This window comes from Dermacentor andersoni, chromosome 3, assembly GCF_023375885.2.
Source record: "Dermacentor andersoni chromosome 3, qqDerAnde1_hic_scaffold, whole genome shotgun sequence".
In the NCBI taxonomy this organism is placed as follows: Eukaryota; Metazoa; Arthropoda; class Arachnida; order Ixodida; family Ixodidae; genus Dermacentor; species Dermacentor andersoni.
The window spans coordinates 138,287,434-138,313,315 of NC_092816.1; the positions used below are offsets into that span (position 1 = coordinate 138,287,434).

General features: G+C 46.0%; 2 protein-coding genes across 2 annotated transcripts in view; both read left to right on the forward strand.

The window, feature by feature from the left end:
• Nucleotides 1–25,882, forward strand: part of LOC126525020 (nose resistant to fluoxetine protein 6-like) — a 90,481-nt gene that overhangs the window by 62,892 nt on the left and 1,707 nt on the right. The window contains exons 6-15 of the mRNA XM_072287300.1: nt 7,836–8,009; nt 8,772–8,865; nt 10,306–10,401; nt 10,784–10,949; nt 12,879–12,958; nt 15,696–15,818; nt 16,196–16,316; nt 19,299–19,485; nt 21,303–21,445; nt 25,313–25,882. The exon at nt 25,313–25,882 is cut by the window's right edge and continues 1,707 nt beyond it. Of these exons, the coding sequence (XP_072143401.1) occupies nt 7,836–8,009; nt 8,772–8,865; nt 10,306–10,401; nt 10,784–10,949; nt 12,879–12,958; nt 15,696–15,818; nt 16,196–16,316; nt 19,299–19,485; nt 21,303–21,445; nt 25,313–25,615 (1,487 nt within the window). The 3' untranslated portion in view covers nt 25,616–25,882. The remainder of the gene's footprint in view (nt 1–7,835; nt 8,010–8,771; nt 8,866–10,305; nt 10,402–10,783; nt 10,950–12,878; nt 12,959–15,695; nt 15,819–16,195; nt 16,317–19,298; nt 19,486–21,302; nt 21,446–25,312) is intronic.
• Nucleotides 369–1,343, forward strand: LOC140216297 (uncharacterized; the record flags this gene model as incomplete). Its single annotated transcript, XM_072286685.1, has 1 exon — nt 369–1,343. A coding segment is annotated over one exon (870 nt), but the record flags the coding sequence as incomplete, so codon positions are not given.

Below are 25,882 nucleotides of genomic sequence, written 5' to 3' on the forward strand. Positions count from 1 at the left end.
CAATGTAAGCCGAGAGCAAAGGTTCAGAACACACATTGTGGGCTGAAGTGACTATATCAAACCCTGAAATCTGCATTAAAGCAGGGCCTAACCGTTCGCAAATCAATAAGCAGTTCATTTTTTTTAGGTGCCGACCACTCGTACTCCATGGGGCCTCCAGACGCATCTGCTGCCACGCTAAGAAAAGTCAACTACCTTCTCGAAGTCTGTGGAAAACTCGAGCATGAAAATAGCTTGCTCCGCAAAGACAAAGCTGTGCTCCAGAAAGAGGTTGAGGATCTGAAGGCTCAGTTGCACGATGTGAAAGTTGAGGCGCTCAAAGAGAAACTGAAATTAAAGATCCTGTCTCCAAAGTTCACGATTTTGTTTCAGATGAGAAACGACTCGTGTTTTATACGGGGTTTAACTCCTTCAAAAGATTTGATGCGTTTGTGGAACATGTTGAAGGCATGTACGAGGCGCTGAAAACGGGTGCTGGCAGGCCACCAGCACTGACAATGAAAGAACAGCTCATTGCAGTGCTTTGCAGGCTCAGGGTTGGGTTACTGGAACAGGATTTGGCATATCGCCTGAAAGTGTCTGTGTCGACCGTGAGTGCTATGTACACATTTTGGGTTAATTTTTTGTTTGAAATGCTAACCCAAATACCAATGTGGCCATCCCGTAATACAGTGGACCTGTTCGTGCCAGACAATTTTAAAGAACTGTACCCATCTACACGCATTGTACTGGACTGCACAGAAATTTTTATCGAGAACCCGTCTGACTACAATACACAAAGCGACACTTTCAGCGCGTATAAAGGACACAACACCGCAAAAGGGCTCATTGGCATCACTCCGAACGGCTTCGTTTCTTTCGTGTCTAATCTTGCTCCTGGAAGACTTTCTGATCGAGAAATCACAAGACACAGTGGCCTGTATGAGTTGCTCGAGGAAGGGGACAGTGTAATGGCGGATAGAGGATTCCTCATTGAAGATGACCTCCGTCAGCTTGGAGTTGAATTAAACATGCCACCTATGTTGAATGGCCGCTCGCAGTTGTCACTGGCAGAGGAGTTAGCAACACGGCAGATAGCCAGTTTGCGAATCCATGTTGAGCGTGTCATCAGGGAAGTTGAAAACTTTAGAATACTCCGTGCTGTTTTTCCTAATGTTATGGCAGAGAAGCTGAACAAGATATGGAAAATTTGTTGCTATCTCAATAATTTCATGCATGAGCCCATTCTAAACCGATGAGCGATGGTGGTGTTTTTAATGTCTTGTACGTTGTGCATAATCTACTGTAATGCAGGGGTGCTCAAACTTTTTAGCCTTTTCAGTTGAAGAAAGACCAACCTTATTTGGCTAAAATGGAGTCGGCTCCTAACATGTTTCATTTATGTTTTGGCCAGCTTCGGTCACGGAGCCTGTATTGAAAATATTTGCTTTATGGGGGTTTAACGTCCCAAAGCGACTTACGCTATGAGGGACGCCGTAGTGAGGTGCCCCGGAGATTTCGACCACCTGGGGTTCTTTAACGTGCACTGACATCGCACAGTACACGGGCCGTTAGAATTTTGCCTCCATCGAAATTCGACCGCTGCGACCGAGACTTGAAAAGGTGTTGGCCGGCATATGTAAAAGGAGTACGCAAGCTGCACAGCACTTGAACAAATACTTAAATTCAGTTATGACTGGCTGTATAGTGAGATAGCAGTAAGCAGCTAGAGCATTAGTCCCAAAATAACTGGCTAAGGCGGATGAAGACACACACGAATATAGGTGCTTGGCGATTCTAGGAAGTGTTCCAAGAAACCCAAGAGTTCCACAAAACGCAGCTTGAGAATCCCTGCTGCAGTGCAAGGCATTGAACTTGCGTTAAAGTACACTACTTCATGTACAGCAGACTAGAGCAGCATTTCTTGCTCCGCTGAAGTAAGCCTGAAGTCACTGTACAGGCTACATAGCGCTGCAATGCCTTATTTCTGTGTCGGTGTTGTGCAAATGATCGTAGCATAGAATGTGGCAGTACTATATCTGAGTCATGACTAAAAACCAAATCACCAGTCTCATTGCTGAGCTACACAGACAAGATGGAAAGTTGGTGTTTGCAGCCATTGTCTTTTCTACCACAGTTTTTCTTTCCTAACTTTTTGGAGTGAAATCTGTAAAGTGAATTTCACTTTGTCATTTTTACATGTGTTAGTGACATGCTCATTTTTCAAAAAATTGTGATATATATATATATGTATTGTATGTTTGTGTACTGTATATGTAAAAAAAATGTATATGTGTGCGAGTATTTCATGGCAATGAAATTTGAGACCTTTATTACAAACTCTCATGTAATGTCCTGCATGGAATCCTTGAGGAAGAACTTATATAAATAACTGCTATCGCACTCAGTATCAGTATGCAATACTCGAGATGCGGCAGGTTCGAGCTTGGTCGTCAAAGCAGTGTGAGCCCAGTGCTGCTCGAAACTTGTGCATTAGCCCCTCAGAGCAGAGATGAAGTATGCTGAATGTGCGCCTTGGGCACTCTCTATGACGGCACATTGATTTACTGTAAAGCACAAACCTTCGTTGGTTCACTCCACGTATGTTACAAGTCGTACCGAGTGCAAGAGTACCTACACTACGGAGAACACATTTGTCACTTCGCAAAGATTTTGCTTGCAACTTTCAATGCGGTTTCCTTACAGAGACCAATGCGAAGTCACTATCATCATCAAGTATAGGAAATGTTTAAGTATGTAGCTGCCCAGATTCCTGGGTCTAAGAGTGCATTATGTATGTGTTCAATGACAAGGCAGCAAGACGTGTGGTGCTTGACATTTACTTTTTGCACACCGATTAGTTGCACACACATTTAAATAGGTGGTGGCAACACATACGCATGGCCATAACGATATTACACAAAGCCTTTTCTTCATTTCTTCATGGAGACTAATGCAATACAAGATATTTAAAAACCAAATATATGCAAGTATGAACACATGCCAAAACATGTTATGAGTCCGAGCATCTTTGTCCTGCAGACCAATGTGACTTAAATAAGTCGTTGAAATTCACACACAAGCACAGTGCTCTTGGTAGTTCTTGAAACATTCCAGAAGCCGTGGCAGCATTTGGGAAATCCAAAGCGAGCTGTCAAAAGTGATCCTTTGAAGAGTGCAGTTTGTGCCATTATCAACCACAAAGTCACACCAGGAGAGTCCAGTCAAAGCCATTTGCCCCTGGACCTGGTAAAAGTACTTGTGGGTCGGTTTAAGAACTCCATTCTTCAGGTAGGATGCCGTATTCACAGCATTTTCTAATTCATCACCCCGTTCCTTGGCAGCTGAGAGGGTCTTAACTTCAAGGAGACCAAAATCTCCTCCCTCCTCTACAACACGGTCTGGCGTTGCACCAAGAACAGGGACACCAGGGTTGACGCACAACCCACAACAGTAAATCCTAACTGGGACCTCTCTCTTCTCTATGTAACGCTGCATGGCTGCAGCTTCATTCCTTAAACCATCAGCCATGTATTTGGTCTGCATCTGGCTAGACGCAAACAGCCTCTTGAAAAACTTCTCGTCAGCTGGCTTCTTCCGTGACACCACATCTCCGAAGTGTGAAGCAGTCAGGCGCTTGGATCTCTCGAAGCTCCATGTTGTAGAGCCGCTCTGCATCCTAGTCGCTTGCTCAAGGGCCCATGAGTCTTCTAAAGTAAGCTCACAGGAGCCGAACTTATACCCAGCTGGCACATGCTCAACCCACAGGGCTTGCACCGGTAACCTGATTGGCATCTGGCTAAGAGCATCCTCGTGAAGTGCTCTTTTCACTGGTACGGGCAGAAAGTGGTTGTCCTCCAGCGTCTTGCATAGCATGGCGTTTGGAATATTTTTCTGTGTCTGATACATTCTCTTAATATGGTCTTCTGTCACTGTCAGAGAAACTGTGGTTTCTTGAGTCAGATGCCTGCCAGCTTTCATTGGCATATGTTTCACAAAACGTAGTTGTGAGAACTCGCGTGAGTGCATGTTGGCCTTCTTAGCCCCAGTACCCCATGCTCTGGGTTTGTCTGTACACGACTGTGTGTCTCGCACGTAGGCTGCCCCAGAGCGCTTCAGGTCTAGTACAAACCATAGTAAGGCAACTACATGTTTACAAACACCTGCAGCTCCAGCCCGGCAGTTGCAGGTTCCTTCAACCACAGTTCCCTTTGAGGAGAGCACAACACCAGTGTTATATAATTTTGCCAAAGAGAACGATGCCTCCACGGTTGCTTTAAGAAAAGTGGAACTGTCAGCCTTGCAAATAAGAACATTGTGAACCTTATCTGCTTTAAACATCCTGTATCCGCTTACAGTATGCTTCTGAGCACCATGTGCATTCTGATGTGCCAAGATTTCTTGCTCCGAGAAACCATCCGGCACGTCTTTCAACTGCTTTGTCCATGGTCCTTTCGGCAACCTTGCTTGAAGAGGAAGTGCATTTTGAATGGCTCGTAGTGGTACCTGCAACATGTGTATAAGCAAGCGTCAAAATGTTTTCTTCGGCACTCCACATATAAACAGAGCATGGAAGCATACACAGCTGATCATGGGATCATCAATGCGATCTTGAAATAAAAGAGTATTCATTCATTGTGTCTTGGTCACTTGTGGCAAGCATGCTTGAAAAGCAACGCTGAACGCGTTTCGTTCACTACGCGCGGTCGTGGAGAATGTTGCACAAGGACGGGCTCCGTAAGCCACTAGCTAACTTAAAACTCTGAGGCCGCCCTAGTACAAGGTACTGGCGCGTTCAATACTTTTCAGGTTAGCCAAAACATCCGCCGCAGTTTTTTTAGACCGCATTCGCGTTACTTGTAGACACCGAGGCATGTTCATAATTTGGGTGCGTCTATCTGCACTCCACGGTAGTAAGTAATGTACACCGCGACCGAGATAGTACGAGCTGTCAAACAAACAGCAACTGCTATCTGTACCGCAATGCTATGCTCAGATATATACACAGAATGTAGCAGTACTAATACAAGAGCTTGTTGGTTCTGCTTCGTACTTGCTGCGTGCTATTCAAACAACACTATAGGCAAGAAAATGCGCTGGCACAAGCTAAGCGCCAACTCAGCTACTTATTTCTTGCGAGATGTACATTGAACGTATGCGCTGTCCGTTCCTTTCGACGATATACTTGTTTCAGACTTGTCCGTAGATTAAATAGCATGCTGTAACCAAAAGACTGAATGGGCAGTGCTCGATAACGAGGTATTTTGCTGAAATACAGCGCATACATTTTCACAAGAGGGTGTCGCACTGTTGCAACAAACACGAATGTACTGTACGCTACGTACTACGCCTGCCGCCGGAACAGCCGCACAAACTTCGAAGGTTTGCGACGGGCGACTAGTAAATAAGTGCACTGTTAGCGCGTGCTCACCAGCAAAACACGCCTGCCAGCCGTAGGATCGCGCTCGTGCTTTCAGTAGCATAGCTATAAAACGCTGAGAAAGGTGTTGCTATGCAACGCAAGCTCCGAGCGCGAGACACTGGCACATGTGCGCGCTTCACGTGCGAAAATACTCGCTTCGCGCTCGTAGCGTCGGCTGCATAACCACAAGAAAGTTGTACGGCAATGTAAAGATCACTTGCGCGGCGCAAACATGCAACAAAAGTATTACTAGCACTCAAAAAGAAAGTTTCTTTTTACCTGCTGTTGCGCGACGTCCATGTCGCACCGCTCCTGCGCCGGATCCTGCCCGCCAAGATCGCTCACAATTCCCAGCGTGCTTTGCGGCGGTCGCGTAGGGGGCGTGCGCAACTTTCCGAAATGGTCCATTCTGGGGTTTGCGGTTTGATGCATCTATCTGCTTGGTTCATCCTTCGCCGAGCAAATGACTGTTTACCCCGCTCCAGTATCGGCCCGACCTCGTAGCCACGCCGACATTTTGATACAGCGTCGCGCGGTTGGGGTCACCGCGCCTTGCTGTCTCCGCTAGGAGACAGGTATTCGCTGTGGTGCGAAACGCTCTGCAGAATATAATCATTTGCGTGACATTAAATTACTTCACCGCTTCACTTCTCAGATTCCAACATGTGGGTTGAATCTGCATAATTTTACAATGAAATCCTTCAAATCTGCTTTTCCCATACATTGCATTCCGCGCAATAAAGCATCGGTTGTTAGTCAGCTCCTTGTCTGCCGCGCTACCACGACGGGAACAAACAGCGCTTTAAGACGGGACGTCTTAAATCACGGTTTGTTCCCGTCCTAATGATCGTTAGTTGCAGCCATAACGCATATCAAATCTGAAAAGCAACAAATCGACCATTTCATTATCGTCGCAGAGCGTTGGTGATGTGCAAGAATAATCGGAGCTGCAGGAGTGTGCTAAGCGGGGCTGGGTGGTGCATCATTAGGACGGGAACAAACAGTGCTTTAAGACGCCTGATCTCGCCTGATTGCCTGATCTCGTGATCTCGAGAGCATTCAAGGTAATACATAATTGTTCATTTTGAGTTAAATAAATGAAGAAAGAACTAGCGATGTCTGCTATCTCAAAAAAGGCAGAAAAATCATGTCATCTTTGCACTGCACGTAACTGCGCCTGCTGCGCGTGGCCTCCGAAATGACAGTGGCGTGCTGCGCAGTGTAGCCTACCGCGGCAGGGACGGCGTGCCGCAACGAGCCCTTACGCCCCCGCGACGCTCAACTTTTGGCCGGTGCTCCCCGCTACGTAGCTTCCAGCGTGCGATCGAAGACAAAATGAGAGGGAAAGCCGGGTGTCGGTGCGATAACTCTACTTATAGTTGAAAGATTAAAAAAAAATTGGTGGCATGAGGTTCGCGAGAGACGCCCTTGAATAGTGAGGTCACTCTATGATCTGACAGAAGAGTGTTCACGGCCCCTTTCACCTACAGGATTAAGAGCAGACTGCGAGCAGATTCAAATCGAGAAAGTGCAGTAATTTCACTATAGTGCGCATCAAGGTAAACGAATACATGGCTGTTCTAGTCAGCTGTGTCATTTTACTGCTGCCGCACATTGACCGAACCACGCACCTTACACAGACATATATAGCGCGCGGCACCCGCACGTAGGTATGATAATAAAATGACCATGAAGTAGATGTGACAATGACATTTAATAATTCTGTTCCATGTCGAGAAAATATTGCGTTGCTCATAATTGGAGGCAAGAGTTCAATGGCAAATACCGCTATCCACTTCAAGAGAGAGAGAGAGAGAGAAACAACTTCATGTAGTCGCCTGCAGAACGACACCATTACTAAATGGCGCCGTGACGCAGGCCCTGACGTCTTCTCAGCGGGTGGTCTCTACTCAACTCCAGCGAGTCTTACTCCCGCGGTCGGTCGCCCTGAGGGGCAACGTTCCGTCGGTTTAGCTCGGCTTTTGTCTTTCAAGAGCCGCTGAGACCTGCTGGACGGCCCAGGTTTGGCTTTCGTGGTCGTAGCATTCCGCCGCAGACGCGAGTCGCGGCGGAATCGTTGTACTTGTCGTAGCCTCATTGGGGAACTTGGTGCAATCCCATAGGATGTGCGTCAGGGTGGCCCTCTTCCGCTGGCACACGCGGCACACATCACTCACATATAATTTCGGGCACAGATGATGATCCACCTCAAAGAGAATCTGTATAAATGCGGCAGGCCATGAGATTTGCTCATTTTCTGGACGTCGCGGCGGAAACGAGCTTCTTTCAATACCGGAGTCACTCGGGAACTATGTCTTGAAGCGCGTGGGCACAAAAGCAGGTACAGGTTCCTTTAGTGGATGGATCTTGTGTATTGAATTCTCCGACTGTCGCCTAGTATATGTTTCACATAACATTCAATCGCGTCCCGCAGGATTCTGGGCGGACACGTTGAAGGCGTTTTCTGCCGTAAGGAACACGGAATCACTGCTCAAGGAGACGCCACCCGAGCACGAGTGCCTCAAGTGCCTGAACGGGTTGCGATTCTTCACCGCCCTGTGGGTCATCTTGGGACACAGTTACAACATACTGGACCCGCATATCCTCGGTGCGTCCGCTCGCAAGTCAGACGTACCTTCAACCATAAAAAGCAGATGGTATATTGAGCATGCTGATGACAAAGGAACTAAGACAACACGGAAAGCAAGCACTAGACCATGGCGCTGACTAATAAGTAAATTTTATTAGAAGGGCCTAGAAAGAAACAAAGGCAACGGAAAGTGAACAAATAAAAATACAAATACACGAAAAGCTGAATATAGGCGTATCATCAAGCCACCACTTGTCCAGTCTGAAAATGAAATCCAGCCCTCTATAGACACAAGGTAGCTACCAGTGTACTCTTGTATGTATGCTTCTTACGGTTCATTGTTTTCTTGTGGCAGTCAAGTATGGAAATGACCGATACCCTTCCTATAAAATTTAGTTGACATTCAGCTCTCACTCTGTGAACCTTGTTTCACGTGTTTTCCTTGTCCTTTGGTGCTGCTTCACTACACCATCAAGATAGACGAACTCGCCCAAGTCAAAGTGTTGCTACGATAAACAAGAGTGTCAGAGGGCCACGACGCGGATCGGCGTTCGATAAATCTTGGTCTAAAAATCAATGGCCGGTTCATTTTAACCAAACATATGTTTTTCGCGTTACATCATACGGCATGATGATACCCGAGGCCATTTCTTTTTCATTTGTCTTCTACCCCCCTCCCGGCTTCCCACTTTTGACGCCACTCACCGCCGAATGTGTATAATTGCGCAGAACGGCAATCATTTCCCTCATTGCGCTCTTTGCTTTTTCTTCTGTTTTCAGGAAGAGGTCTTGGAATGTTCGAGATGACGCATGAATTTTTCTTTTGCATTATCGCGAACGCCTACCCTAGTGTCGAAACCTTCTTCGTTCTCAGGTGAGGTATGCTAAATAGAAACACTAAATAGACGTTGGCTCATGCATACATTGTTGAAAACGCCGTGCCTATGTATTTGGTGTAAAATGCTTGGTCATTAACAGAGCGGATGAAGGCAAAGTTTCTCAATTTTTAGCATCGTGCCATGGCAGCGGCACCGATGACGTCAGGTTTATGTCGCAAATACCGCTGTTTTTCGCTTATTGACGTCGCTCTTTTTAAAAAAGTTGCCAGCTTTGTTCTTTACTTACTGATGGATGCAATGCAGTCAGTTTTACGGCTAACTATATAACTCAAGCCGAGCAGACACTAATGGTGAATTCCACAAGTCTATCTGGCGCACGTTTTTTTTTTCTTCTTTTATTTTTACACATGAAATTCCACTGGTCGACTCCGATCAACCTGCTCTGCGACAGAGTGTTCCTTGTTGATCCACCGAGCTGAGACGAATTTCACCAGAACTCTTACCAGGCATTTCCGTCATGTCCGGATTGGCAGGGTGGTTCGGCTGTTTTCAGCTGAAGGCTGAAGTGAAAATGCGATATGGCGGAAGGATGCCGACCCGAACTTCCGCTGCGCTCGCTGACGGAACCTGTTCATATATCGCTGGTGGATTTGCATTGGGCCACAATGTGCCGGGTTTTGTTGCTCCCTTGTGGATTCTGCACACCGCTCCAGATCGACCAGTGGAACCTACTATAAGTCAACGATAGAGCCGGGAACTGCTAGATGTCGTCACCACCGCTTTCTTTTTTTTAATGCGAAATCATTGTATACCTCATTACGCAAAAATTCGGTGTCGTCGGCGTCGCCACCGAGCGACGGTACTAAAAATGGCCGATGGCGCAAACAGTAAAAAACACGTGAAAAATTCTCGTTTTGGCGTCATATTTCTCAGCGAGGTTCTTGTAAACAAAGTAAATCAATGGCTTCGAAAAGAAAGCTTGGTAAATTTCAGCCTGGGTGGTAATCTAACATGGGCTTCCGACAAGTGAGACGAGCATGCTTCCCGACGCCATGGTGGCTTCACGGCTCTGGCTGACCAAACGTCTGCCTAGTGCGTGCGTCACTGGGCACGTGATGGCGCAGCCAATGGGGAGGAGGTGGCGCCACGTCATGATTGCATAACATGAGCGCGTTCATGGCGTTCCGAGGTCTACAAACGGTACAATGCTTTGGTATTTCCACCCGTAAGCACTCTTAAGTGCGTCTGGCGAATTGTTTTTCATCTTTTATGGCTTACCAAGCCTCTGTCTACACAGCTGCTAAAAATATAGCCTATTCGCAATGCTATAAGTGTGCTCTGCCATCTGAGTTAGTAGTTTCCTTGAGCTCCCTTCCAAACCTTGCATTTACAAAAACTATGCGTGGTCATGGCTGTTAACACGACGTTGTTCTGGAAAGACACCAATGTTTTGTCTTCTTACTCTTCCTTTTCAGTGGGTTCCTTCTAGTGTACCAGATGTATCCCAAACTCAAGGACATGCGTTCAAGAATAATAGTTTTCTTCACGGCTGAGATACGACGCTACATCAGGTGCATAAGCGTTCCTTTCTTTCTCTGCATTTTTTGTTCAGTGCTCGTGCATGATGAGAGAGGTTCCCAGGAAAATGGCCCTGACGAAGGCAAGTACCCCTGTAGAAACGTTGGCTTCAGCGACGTTCCATTTCCACAGTTAATCATGCATGATGTAACCTTGTTTATCACAGTGTTTGTTGCAGTAGGAAAAAGAATCTCGCTGACATATTAGCAATGTCCATGAGAACGACGTCGTAACAATGCTATAACATTAGCGCGATCCAGATGATAGTGAACTTTATCATTATTTTAATGGTCCTGCCTGGGTCGTGTGTACTATTCCCTTATTGCGTAAATGCGTGCCCGCGTCGTGTATTAATCTTGTCCTACGGGTCAGCAGGTTGACCGTGCCGACGGCGTTCCTGCTGGGTGTGGTGTTCCTGTTGCCCTTGGTGGTGCGTGGCCCCGCTGCCGACCAGTGGTTGCCGGGCAAGGTTGCCAACTGCTACCAGAGCTGGCCTGCCGTGCTCCTGCACTACAACAACTGGCTCACGCACGTCCGCATTGTGCGCTTACTGTCACTTACGCTTTGGAATGTCCAAAGTATGGCGTGCGTCTGCTCTTCATTCGTGCTGGCTGTGCCCGTCTAAAGTCACCTTATGGCGCGTCGTTTAATTGCAGGCAATTGCGACCGCGGAATAGAGCAAAAAGCTGTGCCAATTGATGTGGGAAAAAAGCGACGCTTGGAAGAAAGCTTTGCCTCCGTAGCTGCTGTCTATATTTATGGGAGCTTAGAGATAGTCTTACATGGCATCCACACTACCGTGCACGTACTGCGATATTTTTGCAGAAAGAAACAGCACCAATCGGTAGTTGCGGGTGGGGGGGGGGGGGGGGGGGGGGGGGCGTAGGTTTACAAGGGATGGCAGGAAATTTGCACACGGTCTGCAGATGTTCTGCGGAGAAACTGCACTTTTTTGTCAGGGGGAATGAAAACCATCATCCTGCTGCCTTGACTTTCCTTCAGTGAAGTTTGTAGTGCCTTGGAATAAAATAATGTAACTTTGATGCATTTATCAGCAGTATATTATAATTCGTGACTGAAATGGACATTTTCAAAGCTTTAAGGAAGCATTGTAATTATAATAGTAGTAGATGAGTGCTGAATTTCATAATCTGTAACGTCACGCAGTAGTGCAACGCCTCAACGTGCCCACTTTAGGTTCTTCTCATGGGCCTGTTGAAATAAACACCATGGAAAAATTTGACAGTATGCCAAAGAAATCAAGATGATTACGCAAAATTAAACTTGCGAGGTGATTAGCATAGTCATAAATATTTGCGAAAATTGATGAACGCCCTGTAGAGCTTCATAGCTCAATTATCACATCTTTTTTCCAATTCCTCAGAAACTCCTGATTGACTACGCACTTCTAACATTCCCCACACATAAGCCTAGGCATGCACCATATCCCCTCCAACTATAATTGCGTTAGATTGAACGATTGTACTTCTACATTTTCGTCAATATTTGGAGAGAATGTTTGGAGTGGAAATTCTGGCACCTCGTCTATATGATCGTAATACCAGCTTCACTGTAAGATTGCCAAACTCAAGGCCTTTCGCGACACGACTTACAACGCATCATTTTCAGGATTCCCCCAAGAAGACAGTTCTGAGCTACCTAAGATGTGAGGTAACGAAGTGTCTGACTTTGCATAAGATCATTCCAGTTAATATTATGACGGAGCGACTAAGTGCAATGACAAACAAGTGCTCGGCATTACGACTAAGACAACAATACATAAATTTTGCAGGGACACCTTCGCGAGTGTCTCTTTAGCTATCTTGCTTGTGTGACGCCCGACTTGTACAGATGTCTTGCTATTGCTGTATACATTTCATTTAACTCTTGTCACCTTCACAATACCTTTCGCAAAATACTATTCTTCACGCAGTGGGAGGCAACGAAGGACGCCTATTAATATATAAACACGTTTTGAGGATATATATATATATATATATATATATATATATATATATATATATATATATATATATATATATATATATATATATATATATATATATGTGTGTGTGTGTGTGTGTGTGTGTGTGTATGTGTGTGTGTGTGTGTGTGTGTGTGTGTGTGTGTGTGTGTGTGTGTGTGTGTGTGGAAACTGTTTTGGCGCCAGACGATATCAGCGCTGTGCGTATCGCGAAAATGAGTGAGCGCTGAGAGCCATTCCTTGTACTTGCCGGTCCTCATAGCCGAAATGCTGCTTTGAGATGTGAAAGTGAAGAAACAAACAAGCATCAAAAATACGAACATACGAATGAACAAGCAAACAAACGAATAAACGAATAATTAAACCTGATTGGCAAACCAACCTATAACTCAACGCGCCGCTGTGCAGTTTGCGCAGGGCTGCACTGCATGCTACGGAAGAATAGCTGTCTCTGAAAACTGAGCACCTAACTCGTCTTTTACGCAGTGCTCCGGCCACCTGTGGTACGTGGCGTGTGACATGCAGATCTTCACCCTCGTGTCCATTCTCTGCATCCTACTGTCCATGTGAGTGACGAGCACATATTTTTCAGACGTCTATATCAGTTTTCGAGTCACGTGGCTAGCCGTTTCTCAGTCGCATCGAGTATATTCAGCGCTTCGGGGCACTTACCTCCGTTTAAGTCACTTTTCACCACGAAATGCCGCGAGTGCAGTGCGTCAAAGTCACCAAATAACCAACACCTTTTTACTGCAGTGAACGGCTACACCGTGTAGGCCGTACTCGTGTAGAAGCCAACACCGCTATACGCGTTTATTGGTGACTGTAATGTGCCGACACCTTGATGAAATAAACGTAGCTGCGCGGCTGCCCGTGTGCTCTGCGTCGGGGGGTAGGGTTGCGTTTCTCAACGTGGTCGAACAACAATCGACTAACGGGCACGCGTCAATACATTTCATTGCAAGGTTTCTTTGGTGGAATGTTCCCTGTGCTTGATTATGTGGCGAAACATGCACATGCTGGTGCGTGCTCGGATTGTATGTTATAAATCGTTGACGTCTGTGGACAAAAAAAAAAAAAACAACAACATTGCAGCCATTTGATTCAGTGAATGGGGGCTGCCACGCAGCTGCAAACAAGACAAATCACTCAACTGAGTGTAAAACTTTACTAATTTCGGGGCTTTTCCCTTCCGCGTCTGTAGAATACTTTGCGAACACGCACAATCGCTGCTAATAGCGGCTCAACTTGTCGAGGTGTCGAAAGTGAAACGCCCCAAGGGTCTCAAGATACTGGCTTGCCCGCAAGAAATTCATAAAGGCGTTCTATGCCGGTTGTCGATGTATGCATCCGTGGCGTAGTCTTGTTATTCTGTTCTTCTGAGCTCGTAAACTCTGTGTCAAGCGATGCAATTAAGAAAAAAAAAAAGCATCCGTGGCGCAGTGGTTTCAATGTCGGGCTTCTGTGCTAGAGGTACTGCGCTTGAATCGTGCCTGCGAATAATTTTAATGATGGTCATTAAATTATTCGTTACACAACATTTTATTGAAAATTACAAACTTACAAAGTCGAAGAGACGTTTAAAGCCATAAGGACGAAGTTTAGGCAAATCGATGCACTTCCCATAATTCTGGCTGTACCCAAGGAGGTTTAAAAAGACATTGCTTGAGTGGTGAAAGGTCCCGTAGCACCTTACCAAGAGATGTGAAGCCAATGCTTGCCCCTCCTTCATCTCTGAAATAGAGCCTTGTCGGGTGATGTTCACTCACAGATTAAGGGATTTGGCTTTGTTATTGTAACGCTATAGGCTAATCAGAAAATAAAAGCTGGATTTTGACTTCGACTGGGTATTGATGACGTTATCTCCAATAAAGTTTGCCAGAATATGCAGATTTCATAAATAAAGCCAGTAATACAAAGATACACGTAGATAAGTGTCTGTCTCGTAAAATAAACCATCACTAACTCGTGATAAGTGGGACAAAAGCGCTTGTTCACCATAAGCTAGATATGCTGTATTATCGTGCCCCTCCTAAGATGGCAGCGGTGCGGTTTCACCTTCTGGACATGATTTCCACAACAGCAATCTTTAACGCGATAGCGTAAAGGGGCACCGTGTGCCAAACCCAGCATTGACTGTCTTCGAACGAAAAAGCATTCCGAATGACTCATACCCAACCATGCAAGCTCTCCGTGTAGTGCGAAGACGTTACTGAACTAGTTGAATTTCTGAAAGTAAAATGCGCCAAAAAAATTGTAAAATACGACTTACACATAACATACTGACTTGATAGCGTCGAACTGTAATTTCAATATACGAGAAAACGTATTTTTCTTGCGCGGAAACTCAAACATAAGCCCCTTCCCTAGCGTTTCTACCATGTATAAAGTGGCGCGCCGAGCTCGGTTACTTGCAGCAACACCATCCAGATGGCACTCGCCCACGCGCATTCGCGGCCCACGCGCATTCAAGGCCCACGCAAGAGGCCGGGTTTCTACCAGAAAGCTCGCCTTCGTGCTTAGCGTTCGCGGCCCACGTTTCCTGGTAATCATTGCGGTTATATAAGCTGCAGTTGCCGGGAAATGTCAGGAGCAGTCAAAGAACGTTGAGTGCTATCGCGCTCCACTCTTAAAGGCGAAGCTTAAGCGTCCTCCAAATTTTTTTAAACCTCCTTAGCTGCACCCAAAGAGAACTAAAAAAAAAAAAAAAACATGTTTAACCTCCTTGGCTGAACCGCACCGATTGCAGCTCCCGTAGGCACTAGCGCCAGGTTTCTTTCAAGTAATTATTGTATGAAACTGTATTAGGTGGCTCCTTAGCTTTCCTCTCGCTACTACAGGTGTCAGCACATGCGTTACTGGTTTGCCTTGCTTCCTCATAGAGGGCGCGGGAAGTTTGAGGCACAGACATTGAAAAATGCGCAGGAGGGTAGACATATACAGCTCCACGGTAAAACGTACCGCAAAGTGTACGTTACGAAAAAGGCAAATCGCAACGTAATGTCATAACAAGAAGGACAATAAACACATTCAGCTAATGAGAGAAACACTCGTGTTCGTAACAATTGGGATATTAGCCACATTGAAATAACCAGAAGCAAATTCTGTTGCTGTCCGATTGGCTGACCAATGAAGTGCTAGTAGGCTTATTCTAATATTACGCTAACCTGCCTATTCTAACGCTGCCGTTTGATATCGTAATATGTAAGGTTGTTAGGTAGCGTTAATATTGTGTTCTCTGAAGAGCCGTTGGCATTTAATACTTTTACCGCTTTTTTGTTTGTTTTGCCCGGTGCTATCTAGAAACGCACGGCTGGGCATCGCTGCCATGGTGTCGGTGTCGATCGGCTGCAACGCCTTCATCGCCTACTTCACGCATAAAGCGCAGATTGGACCTTCGCGTGTCAGCTCGGGTGGCGACGTTTCGTAAGTGACAGGCCTATCATTCACCGTAAAGCAGAAACATCAATTAGATTATCTGCTGTTGCTTTCAATCTACTGATTGAAAAGAACTTGACGCTGAGTCAGAAGCCGCTACCATTTGGGAAGGCTAATAATCTAAGCTTATCGTTGCCATGAACTTAGATATAATGGATGATTTCGAGAACAAAGCTCACAATAGAAATCACGAACACGTTGCAAGGATCGAGTACAAAGTTGAGACGATTTCATGCATCGCACGTTTGCTAACGTTATGCCGAAGTTCGCTAACGGTTGCTAATGCTTCACGCGGTGGCCGACACGCAAGCGTATAGATGAGAAAGTCGCACGCTGTTAACAAAGTTATCGTGGCTCACTCGCAGGAAGATGATGCAGGCTCTTGACCTGGTTCATCAACGACCCTACCCGCACGTCGGATCGTACGTCGCCGGAGCCCTGGCGGGATTCGCTTTCGTCAGATTCCGAAGCGTGCGCATCGGAAGGGTGAGTGTGCTGCAACGAGCAGAGATAATGAAGACGTTCCTCGTTACAGATGAGACGGGAGATAAGCTAATCTCTCGTGCGGGCGTTGGCAGACTGAGGCTTGACGCCGGATAGAAATTTCGTGTGAGCGGTCAGTTTGGAATTTCGACGACTGGTATATTCTGACATTGGGCTATTTGGCGAAACATATACTCCTGTTTTCTTTTTCTTCTTGTTTTCTTTTTTTCCGCTGTTATGGTGAACTTACAAAAAGGGAGTACGCCCCAATAGCGAAACCTCACGTAACTACAAGTGATCTGGTATGAAAGGAAAATATTATAATCCTTCCGGGTAACCGCCAGAAACAACAAAGGGAACTCGCGGGAGTTTCTCGGGAATGCGATAGAGCGGAAAGTGTTCGTTTATGATCAGACGTAGAGCGCAGTCAGAAGAAATGAACATGAGCAGAAGCAGACGCGCACAGCGTTGCACGCCTCAGCTTCTGCTCCTGTCTGTCTTGTGTTCCTGCGTTGAATTCCTAACCGTGTGGCATCCTATACACTATTCTTTGGTGAACACTGCTTTTACGTTTTCTTAAATGTATCTCAGCCTTGCGCATTTCCGCGGAACCGAATTGCCATATTAAGCGGGTTGGTAGTTCGCGCTTGTGTACGTGAGGTTTCTCTACGGTGTTAGTCTGATTATCTGTGTGTATTTGTTAAGGTGTAAATCAGGGGTATACTGCAAATACTTGCATTGGCCTGTACTATATGTTTCCACGACGGCAACTTGTTTCTCAAGTATTGTGCAACAATCCTGCAGGGTGCTGACAAGGCATGTACTGTAAAAGTGTACCTGTGTGTTGCTTATATTATGCGGTTACGCTTTGGCGCGTCGAGCGCGAGCAAAGGAAATCACAGAAGTCGGCAGAGAACAGTTCCCCCCCCTCCTCCCCCGCAGGGTGAAACTGTGAGGGAATTATTGAAAGCTTTTCATATCAGAAAGGATGGGTCAGCTTACGTCAGCGACACGTCTGTCACGTTGTTTTCTTCGGAATTGTACTTTCCTGAGCTGCAGTTTTCGTGACGCTGTGTTTCTACCTACGTCACGCTTTCTCTAACGTGCGCGCATGGATGTCTTCTTCCTTCCGTATATGGGTCTGCTCTAAACAGTTGCTAATTGGGACTTCTTTGTGTCTTTCATTTTTTGTGTTTCCTCGTTTGGTGCTCCGTGCTTAGCGCCTAGAACAACATGTATAGTAAGCCTAGACACCGACTTGCCCAAGAGTAGGTTCTTTTGGAATATCGCTCTCTAGGCGTGGTTCTTGTGAAAATTTCTGCTACATGGAAAAGGACACCTAAGTTTCTTTCTTCGCACATAAGAAGACCGTTGGAACTCCAAAACCTGAATCATTCGCTCACTTCCATTAAATGAGTCTTCAGCAGCACTTGTTGCAATGAGACGTGTTGTCTTTAATTACGGTTTATATTTGTTATAGTATTTGTTCGTTGTTGGAGAGTGTGTTTTTTTTTTCTTTGCTTTCGCAACTTTTCGGTCGGTTACAACCCTTTCCGTGGGCGTCCTTAGGTTTTTTTTCCGTTGAACTTCTGCAGTCTCTTTTCCAAGCTTCTGCCATTGCCCCTCCTATGGAGTTGTAGTATGTAGAAATAAATAAAAATAACAAAATAACCTGTTGCACAGCTTTTTCTTTATTAAACCAAAGCAGAAAGAAGGCCAAGCAATGTGGATGACAACGCAGTAAAATACCTCGTATTACTACTAATATCGTAATAAGGACAACTTTTTAATCGGTGATGTCCGGGGTAAGGCTGACAGGGCACAGTTTGGGGCATGCATTGGATGCCTGCTTCATGTGATGCTAGGGATGGTGTTGAAAGCATGTCTGTTTGGTTTTTAAAGCTACCACTTTCAAAGCTAGTAGCCTTTATGATATCCTTCCTAATCACGTTGAGATAAATTTGTTGTGATCATCCGCAACAAAAAGAGGCCCTTGTGTTGCCAAGGACGCGCGTTAGTGATCGAATTGACTGAAAGAACTGTTTCTTCCAGCTTTCCTCGACAAGCTAAAGTTGTCAGGATATGCAAAGATCATTATAACGACTGACTGAAACGACCCGTCAATGAAATAAAGTGAGAGCGACGAAATCAGACAAAAGCTTACGAGTAAAATGCAGGACAAGAGCGCTGTAAACAGAAATAAAGTGCAAACAATATAGGTACAGTGCATCTTAGCCTGCATATGCCATTTAGGAGCAGAGAAACCCACATGAATATAAATTGTAATGACATGCCTTGTCCGAATACTGTTCTTTTTTTTTGTTTTGCATTTCGGTTGCGGCATTGGGAGGAGTATAAGAGCTTTACTGCAGCGAAAACACAAAGTGTTAGAGGGCAATTTTTCAGGTAAGATAAGATAAGAGTGTGCAAGTCATTGTTTAAATACTTTGACTGCGAGCACTGCTCCATGTTGTTGACTCGAAGAATTTGTTGGGAGGTAATATTCAGTGGCGTTTTCAGTCGCACAACATATTTACTTCCACAAAATTAAACTGTTGCATCAAACTCTGTTAAACTGCAGTTCCGAAGCATTAGGCAGTGGAGTGTAGGTACAAGACTGGAAGGGAGATTAACGCAGAAAAAGACATACACTAGAACTGTTGCTCTCGAAGCCACAAGCACGAGCTCAGCAGGAAAAGTTATGAAGCTTTATCTACGTGTCGCTCAAAAAAGAAAAAGAATGTAAATGTGGCCATCACAAGAAGTAATTAAGACATGTATAATTAAAGAGAAAGTATTGTTGAGAAACATTAAAGTTAAACAGGTCTGGTCACATCACAGTTACTAAGGTAGCAGAAGAGCCACTGCATCATGTGCTCGTTTCAGTTTATTTATCAGAACATGTCGAAAGTACAAGGTCTGATGAGGAAAAAAGGAAAAGCGCCTGGCTGGCCCAACTTCCCCCCCAAAAATGTTCGTTTGCAGGTGGCGCAGCTGACCATGTGGTCGTTCTCAACGGCAGCCTGCGTGTACGGAGTGTTCGGTGCCTTCAAGTGGCAGAAAGGAGAACCCCCTGTTGGCGCTGACGTGGTGCTGTACAACGGGCTTCACCGCACGCTCTTCGCATCGGGCATCAGCTGGGTCCTGTACGCCTGCGCGTCGGGGCATGCTGGTTAGCCTCCTTTTTCGCGTTCGAGTAACAGACTCGGGAGAAGCGGAGGTTAAGCTGTCGAAAATAGTAGGTTCTCTCTTTTACAAACACGCTTCAGCAACGGTAGTGCAATGTCTCAGGTCATTGCGGAATGATATAACCTACGCTCTGTGACAACACTTCAGAGCTGGTATGATGTAGTGATTATTTTAGCTCGATTAATTCCTTTCTCATTTATCCACCGTTCCTGACCAGCCGATCCTGTTGATAAAGTGGGTAAGGTGGCGCTCGGACCACTGACGAAGCTTGAAAAGGTGTGGCATTAAAATAGAATCATTACATTATTCCGCGGTACTAAAAGCTTCGGCCACCAAACCGCACTGCGGCTGCCCTCGCTGCTTCCGTGCTTCAAGACACAGTTCCCGATGCTTTGAGACGGGCTAGTTGATTACTAAATTCTTGATTCACGTTATGAGTGCAATATAAACGGGACGCTAAGTGACGGCGCCGGCTGGCACCACAAACGCTTTTTTGTGTGTGCGTCTTCACTTTGTGTCCACTTTTTAATGCGCTGGTATCGCATGAAACAGTCACCAATAGATGTCGATATTGAGAGTAGTTCGCGCCTCCAACGTGATATAGCGAAATTTATCGCGCATAATTGGCTGGCGCGTCTGTATGTAAATAACCAACGAGCTGGGCATAGATGTATTTGCCACTACTTTCTTAGGTTGTCTTCGACAATATGAGAGAGCACGACGGCAGGCAGCCTAGCCTTCGCAAGCCAACTGTCCCGGTCGCCGTTCGTTTTGCTGCTCCTCTCTCCGATGAATCGAATAGTCGACCCGTCATTTGATCTCTGCGACTAGGCGGCGCTCGGTCCTAAACGTTCGGTCCTTAGGATTTACGCTGGCTAAAATTTAAAAAAAGGTGAACGGAACAGTGCTGGGGAAAAATGTGGAGAACACTCTTTTTCACAAAGCTGACACGAGGCGCCGTGCTTACGGAAGAATGGGTTGTTGGGATGCGAACTTTAAGCACTTCATTTAGTGCTACACATTTCTTGAATATTTGCTTCCTATATTTACTTCACACACTCATTTTAAACATTTATTCGCGAAGGTTATGAAATTAGCGTTTGGAACTTTCCTTTTACCGCTTCAAAGGGACACAAGACGCAGGGGTAAACCATTTTAGACAACTAAATTATTCTTTTAGAACTATTTATTTGTTCGTTAGGCAGGATAATATTGATCTGTGGTGTCGAAAGTGAGTGCAAAACTTTCTTTTTTCTTATTTACGTCATAACATCGACACTGGTACGTTTGTGTGACGTCGGCAATTTCGAGGCATTGTCTCATATTTCGGCCGTTTTGGGACAAGAAATGTTCTCAACACTTGCTAAGTCTCTGGTTTCTTTAAAATGCAATGTAGTCTTTTTTTTATTGCTGATAAACAATTACTTTTACAAATGCAGACGCTTTTAAAATTCGCGACACCACGGTGAGGTGGAATGAGAACCTGGGGCCGTGTCGCCACCATTCTTTCGCTTTTCTTCAAAGTCGCCCAAGCTTGCCGGACTTTCCTTCGGCATTAGTACAACAATGTCAGCATTTTTCCCGACTTTGCGTGTGGTTATGGCATCAAGCAATAAAGCATGTATTATCTGACGTGTAACTCTCTAGAGATGCTAGTAAAAGCGATGACCTCTACATGGGTCTGTCCAGAACCTAATTAGAATAACGATAAACAACTAAGAGGTCGACGTTACAGATATTTCTTTCACAACCTCGTGAAATAGCTGCGTGTAACTGTCTCTGGTGTTTTCACTTGTGCAGGTCCGGTCAACCGTTTCCTTGCGTGGGAGGCTTTCGTGCCACTTGGCCGGCTGACCTTTTCCGTCTACCTCGTTCATTTCTCCGTGCTGGTCGCTTCGCCTGGAATGGCACGTGAAAGGATCTACGTCGCACATTGGTTTCTTGTAAGTCCAAATTACAAACTAAAACTCTGCAATCCTCCGCATTCTCACTTTACCACTCATCTTGCACCGCTGGTTTCGTTCATAATAAACGGAATACGACGTTTATCTCAGCTTCTACGACATTAGTCTCGCCATTTACGTGCTGTTGACCGATTCGGTGGTTTGTGTCCGCACAATTATTGCTGCGCCTTGTATGGACGTATAGGCGCCGTGCACGCCGACGGACGCGCCACTGGTGGCGGCCTTGCACAGAACACGCGGGAGAGGAGCCTGGCGCGCGCCGCAGTTTGTTGCGTCGTTGATCGTGCTTCTCTGTCTTATTCACGTTTTCAGAGCAAGATAGGCAACACCATTCGCACGTGTGGGGTGGCCAAAGCTTCAGGGAATGTCGAAGAATTGTTGCAGGGTGGGGGCTCAAATACCGGTGAAAACGTGCCGGGGATACGGTTCTAATCATTCCCGGCAAAGCCTCATCAGCGGGAGCAACGGTAGCAAAAATGGATCGTCGCTTCGAAGGGAAATTTCTTGTTCTCATCCTTTCCTTTGTCTCGTCGGTGTTTTTTTCCACTCGATCGTAGTTAGACGCGTGAGCAACGAAGTTCGTCTGCAGTGCAGCATGAGGTTTAAAGGCATTTCGCTAAAGTTCGGAATGCTGTTTGCCGGTTATATTGTTTTCCGCTTCTTTGCCGCGTTGCGCTAGCTAGGCAGCACGACTGCACGAGCGCATTGCATTGTATGTTAAAGCTACTGAAGTTTGCAAGAACTGAAATTGTTGGTTTCATGTGGCGCGGTAAATCCTCGCACCAGCTGTCGCGCACATCATGTTTTTACATCTATTTTATGCGTGGCTTTGCACATGTTTAACTGTTGCTAGTTGCTCCATGCATAACTCTTGTCGATTCTTTTGAGCTGCGAAGTTTTCACCCTGCCTTGTTTGTAAAGGGTATAAATCACGCTGTGTCCTATCGGAATGATACCAAGGAAGTGCTTCTTTAACAGCTTTATTCTTTTCGCCCGAGGGCATCTTAGATATTGTTTGCGTTTTTGGAAATGTGTTTAGAAAATAGGTAGTTCAGGGCGAGAATTGCTAATAGCTGCTGCATATGGTATTTTTGTTCCATTTCTCGCTGAAAAGTTCGCGTCACGTTTGGGAAGCCATCACACCTCGATGCTACCTAAGCAAGCCTAACACGCCGAGTGATTTGTTTGTTTCACAACGTAGTCCCTTCGGACGGACGGAAAAAACTTTAATGGAAAAAGGACCTGCGAGGTTGCCAGCCCGGGCTCAGGCCACCCGGGCATTGTGTGCGGTGAGGCATAGCCTTTCCACCGCTGCCCGGGCCCGCTGGATAGCCCATAATTGGTCGTGTAGTTCTGAGCTAGTCAGAGCGCTTAGCCATCGCTCCTCGAGAAGGTCCGGTTCTATCTCGTCCTTACGTATACTGAACTGATCTGTGTGCACTTCCACTTCTTGCATGTGAGATTTGTACTCAACTGAATTCTTTCTTATACTTACGCTGCAGACGACTAAACCGGGCCTTGCCGCCAGCGCTCATCTACTTTGACTGGCGCTGCTCTGCCTTTACATATATCATGTAGCACCTCTCTCTAGTAATACAAAAAAGTACTGAAAAGTTAGTCAGTTTTTAGCTTTGTACGTTTCCAAGCAGCTCCCTTGGGGAAGTTAAAATTGCACAAACTGCAGCGGGAACGCTAGTTCATCGGCGTATGCAACAGAATTGCATCGGCGGTACAGCACTAACACGCGCTTTTATTATCCCGTGTGTTTGGTGACTTCGTTGGCTAGTGTACGCGTTTCCATCAATAAATTGGCAATTACTCTTCTTGAGGCGACTTCGACTGCGCTTATTCGGTGATGTCAGATGTATTCATCGGCAGAAAAATCACAATGGCATATGCAGAGATTGCACCGTGCGGATTTGTTTGATATAAGTCTGCACTAACGACGGGTGCTTATTATTCAGGTACAGAAGCAGCATTGCGGCAAGGGCAGAATAAAAAAAACCATCGAGAGATCGCATCACTCAGCAAAATTTATCGGCTAGTGAACATGAGCTCCACGTCATGTAAATGGGGTTCATGGCGTTTGTCTGCGGGACACACCTTGCAGGTATGAGGACCATGCATGTTATCCCAAACAGCGGTAACATCGTGTTCATACCCGCTCGCACAGAGGTCAGCATCTTCCCTACAGCTGTCACCGCAGAAGAAGCAGCCTGAAACCGCAGCCGCGAACTTCAGCCATCCTTGCTGCAAAGGGTTGTCGTCTGCTACTGCTCCCGCGTGTACTGTTGGAAGGGTCCGCTAGGTGACTTTCAGTGGCGCCTCTATAGGCGGTGCACGAGGCGTATAGGCACTGTTCTGCGAAGACGTCGTAACGACGATATCTCTAAAGTAAGTCAATTTGCCACACGTCACTACCGAACAAAGATACTATTGCAGGAAAATACGGCCACTCCTCGTTGTCATATTAGCAGCTATAGTTCTGGCTTGTTACGAGCCCTGGCGGATCCAAAGACGGGCGGGCCATGAGGGACCATACATTTCTGAGACATGCCGACACTTCAGTGGTGACAGCACTGAGCGTAAAGCATCCTCCTCGTATGCGAGGGGTACTGGGTTCTGTTCCCAGTGCCACTTAAAACCTACCGGTTTTTCTAATGGCTAGAGATGTCCCCGGGCCTGGTACTCGCTTATTTATGGTGCTTCACATCTCAGAAATGGGGACCTGTAAAATTTCTAGGCGTGATCACTAGGTGCCCCTTGTCCATCCACAGGCGACCTTGTTCTATAGAAGGTATCTTCAAACTTTTTGGCCGGAGGGCTGGATTCGCGACCAGTTAGCGGTGTGAAAGGCAGGATGATAAAGAAATAAAAAAAAATTATCAAACATGAATTAGTAAAGATACGTAACAATACTGAGTGGCGGATAAATTTTGTTCCAAACTAATGAATTTGCTTCAATCAACTATTTTTTTTCTAGTTTAATTAGTTGCGTTGGACATTCTGGCAAATGGTCCAGAGCACATACGGTTCACTGCCCCAGAGATAGGAGGGCTGAAACTAGCCTCAGTTGACAGACATCGGCTCATTCAATGACCCTGCAATCAACTGGTTCACTTGAAGGTCGGCTCGGCAGTCTAGCAGCGGTCGTAACGTGAACTCTTCCAGGAGTTTATTGATCCCGTCGTCGTAGCCTGTGGTCAAGCGGCATCCAGCAACTGTCGCTTTACAACTAGGCATTTTTCGTCAAACATGTCACGCAATGGCGTCACAGCTGGTCTGTCCAGTGGGCCTATATACTGAGAGCTTCACCAAGCTGAAGCGGTTCATTGCAGCAATGCGGGAGCGAATCAAAGTTCGCTGACTCCACTGCCCAATCGTGGCAGGAGACAATGACTATATACAGTGTCTTTCGCGGTGCAAAGCACTTCTTTTATTTATTTACATTTTATTGCAGCCTCACGTCGGAAGTATTACAGAAGTTGAAGCTGTGTATTTTCAATCACAACATCATCAGTTAAATAATTAGCTGGCACGTCTGTGTCGTGATTTGGAATATGAAGGTAAGCGACAGTTCTGTGAAATTTTACTGCTGATTGAAAAACTCGAGAAATACGAGAATGTGGTAAGCCTCGCCACCAATACGGCGTTCACAAGAGTCTATAAATTCACTGCACTATAAACTGGAAATATGACTGATAGTTCCCCTTCGCTCACCGAAAAAGCACAATAACTTTTTTCTTTGTTTTTCGTCAAGCGCAACATTTATTGATGATTTCAGTAAAATTAAAGCAAGATTAAGCGAGATCTCGTAACGGCACCTTTCTTCACTCGCACGTACAGGTCCGTGGCTTCCTGGGTAACGCCGTGCTCAGCTACCTGTTCGGCTGGGCCTTCTACCTGGCCTGCGAGAAACCTTTCTCGAACATCGAGCGCTCCTGCTTCAACCGCTTTGTCAACCGACGCGGTCGCGATGAGCCACACACCGATGAGTTTTGCTCGTCGTCTATGGTCGTGCTCACCGCTAACCAGAGGAACGAGCTGCTCGACGAGGCATCTGCTGCGAACAAGTTGCAGGCAACAGTGTTGCCTTCGCCTGGCGGCGTCGCCGCTGACTACGGCGGCTGCTGCCGAGACAAGCGATAATCGATCCTGTCCGCAGAAATTGCTGCGAAAAATTACTATCGTGGAAACACTAGCTGCAATTTTTTCTGCTGCCATTGAAATGAAGAATAGTGAATGAATTTGTCTAATCATCGTGCTTGTGCCTTCAGACTTTCTCGTGCCGTTATTTTTTTTTTAATACGTCTTTATTTCTGCGTTTAATAGGCCAAGCCTTGCGGCAGAAAAGGGGTGCTCTATGGGGGAGGGGGAGGGGGACCGGTCCTCTCTTCTTCCTCGAGGTGTGCCGTT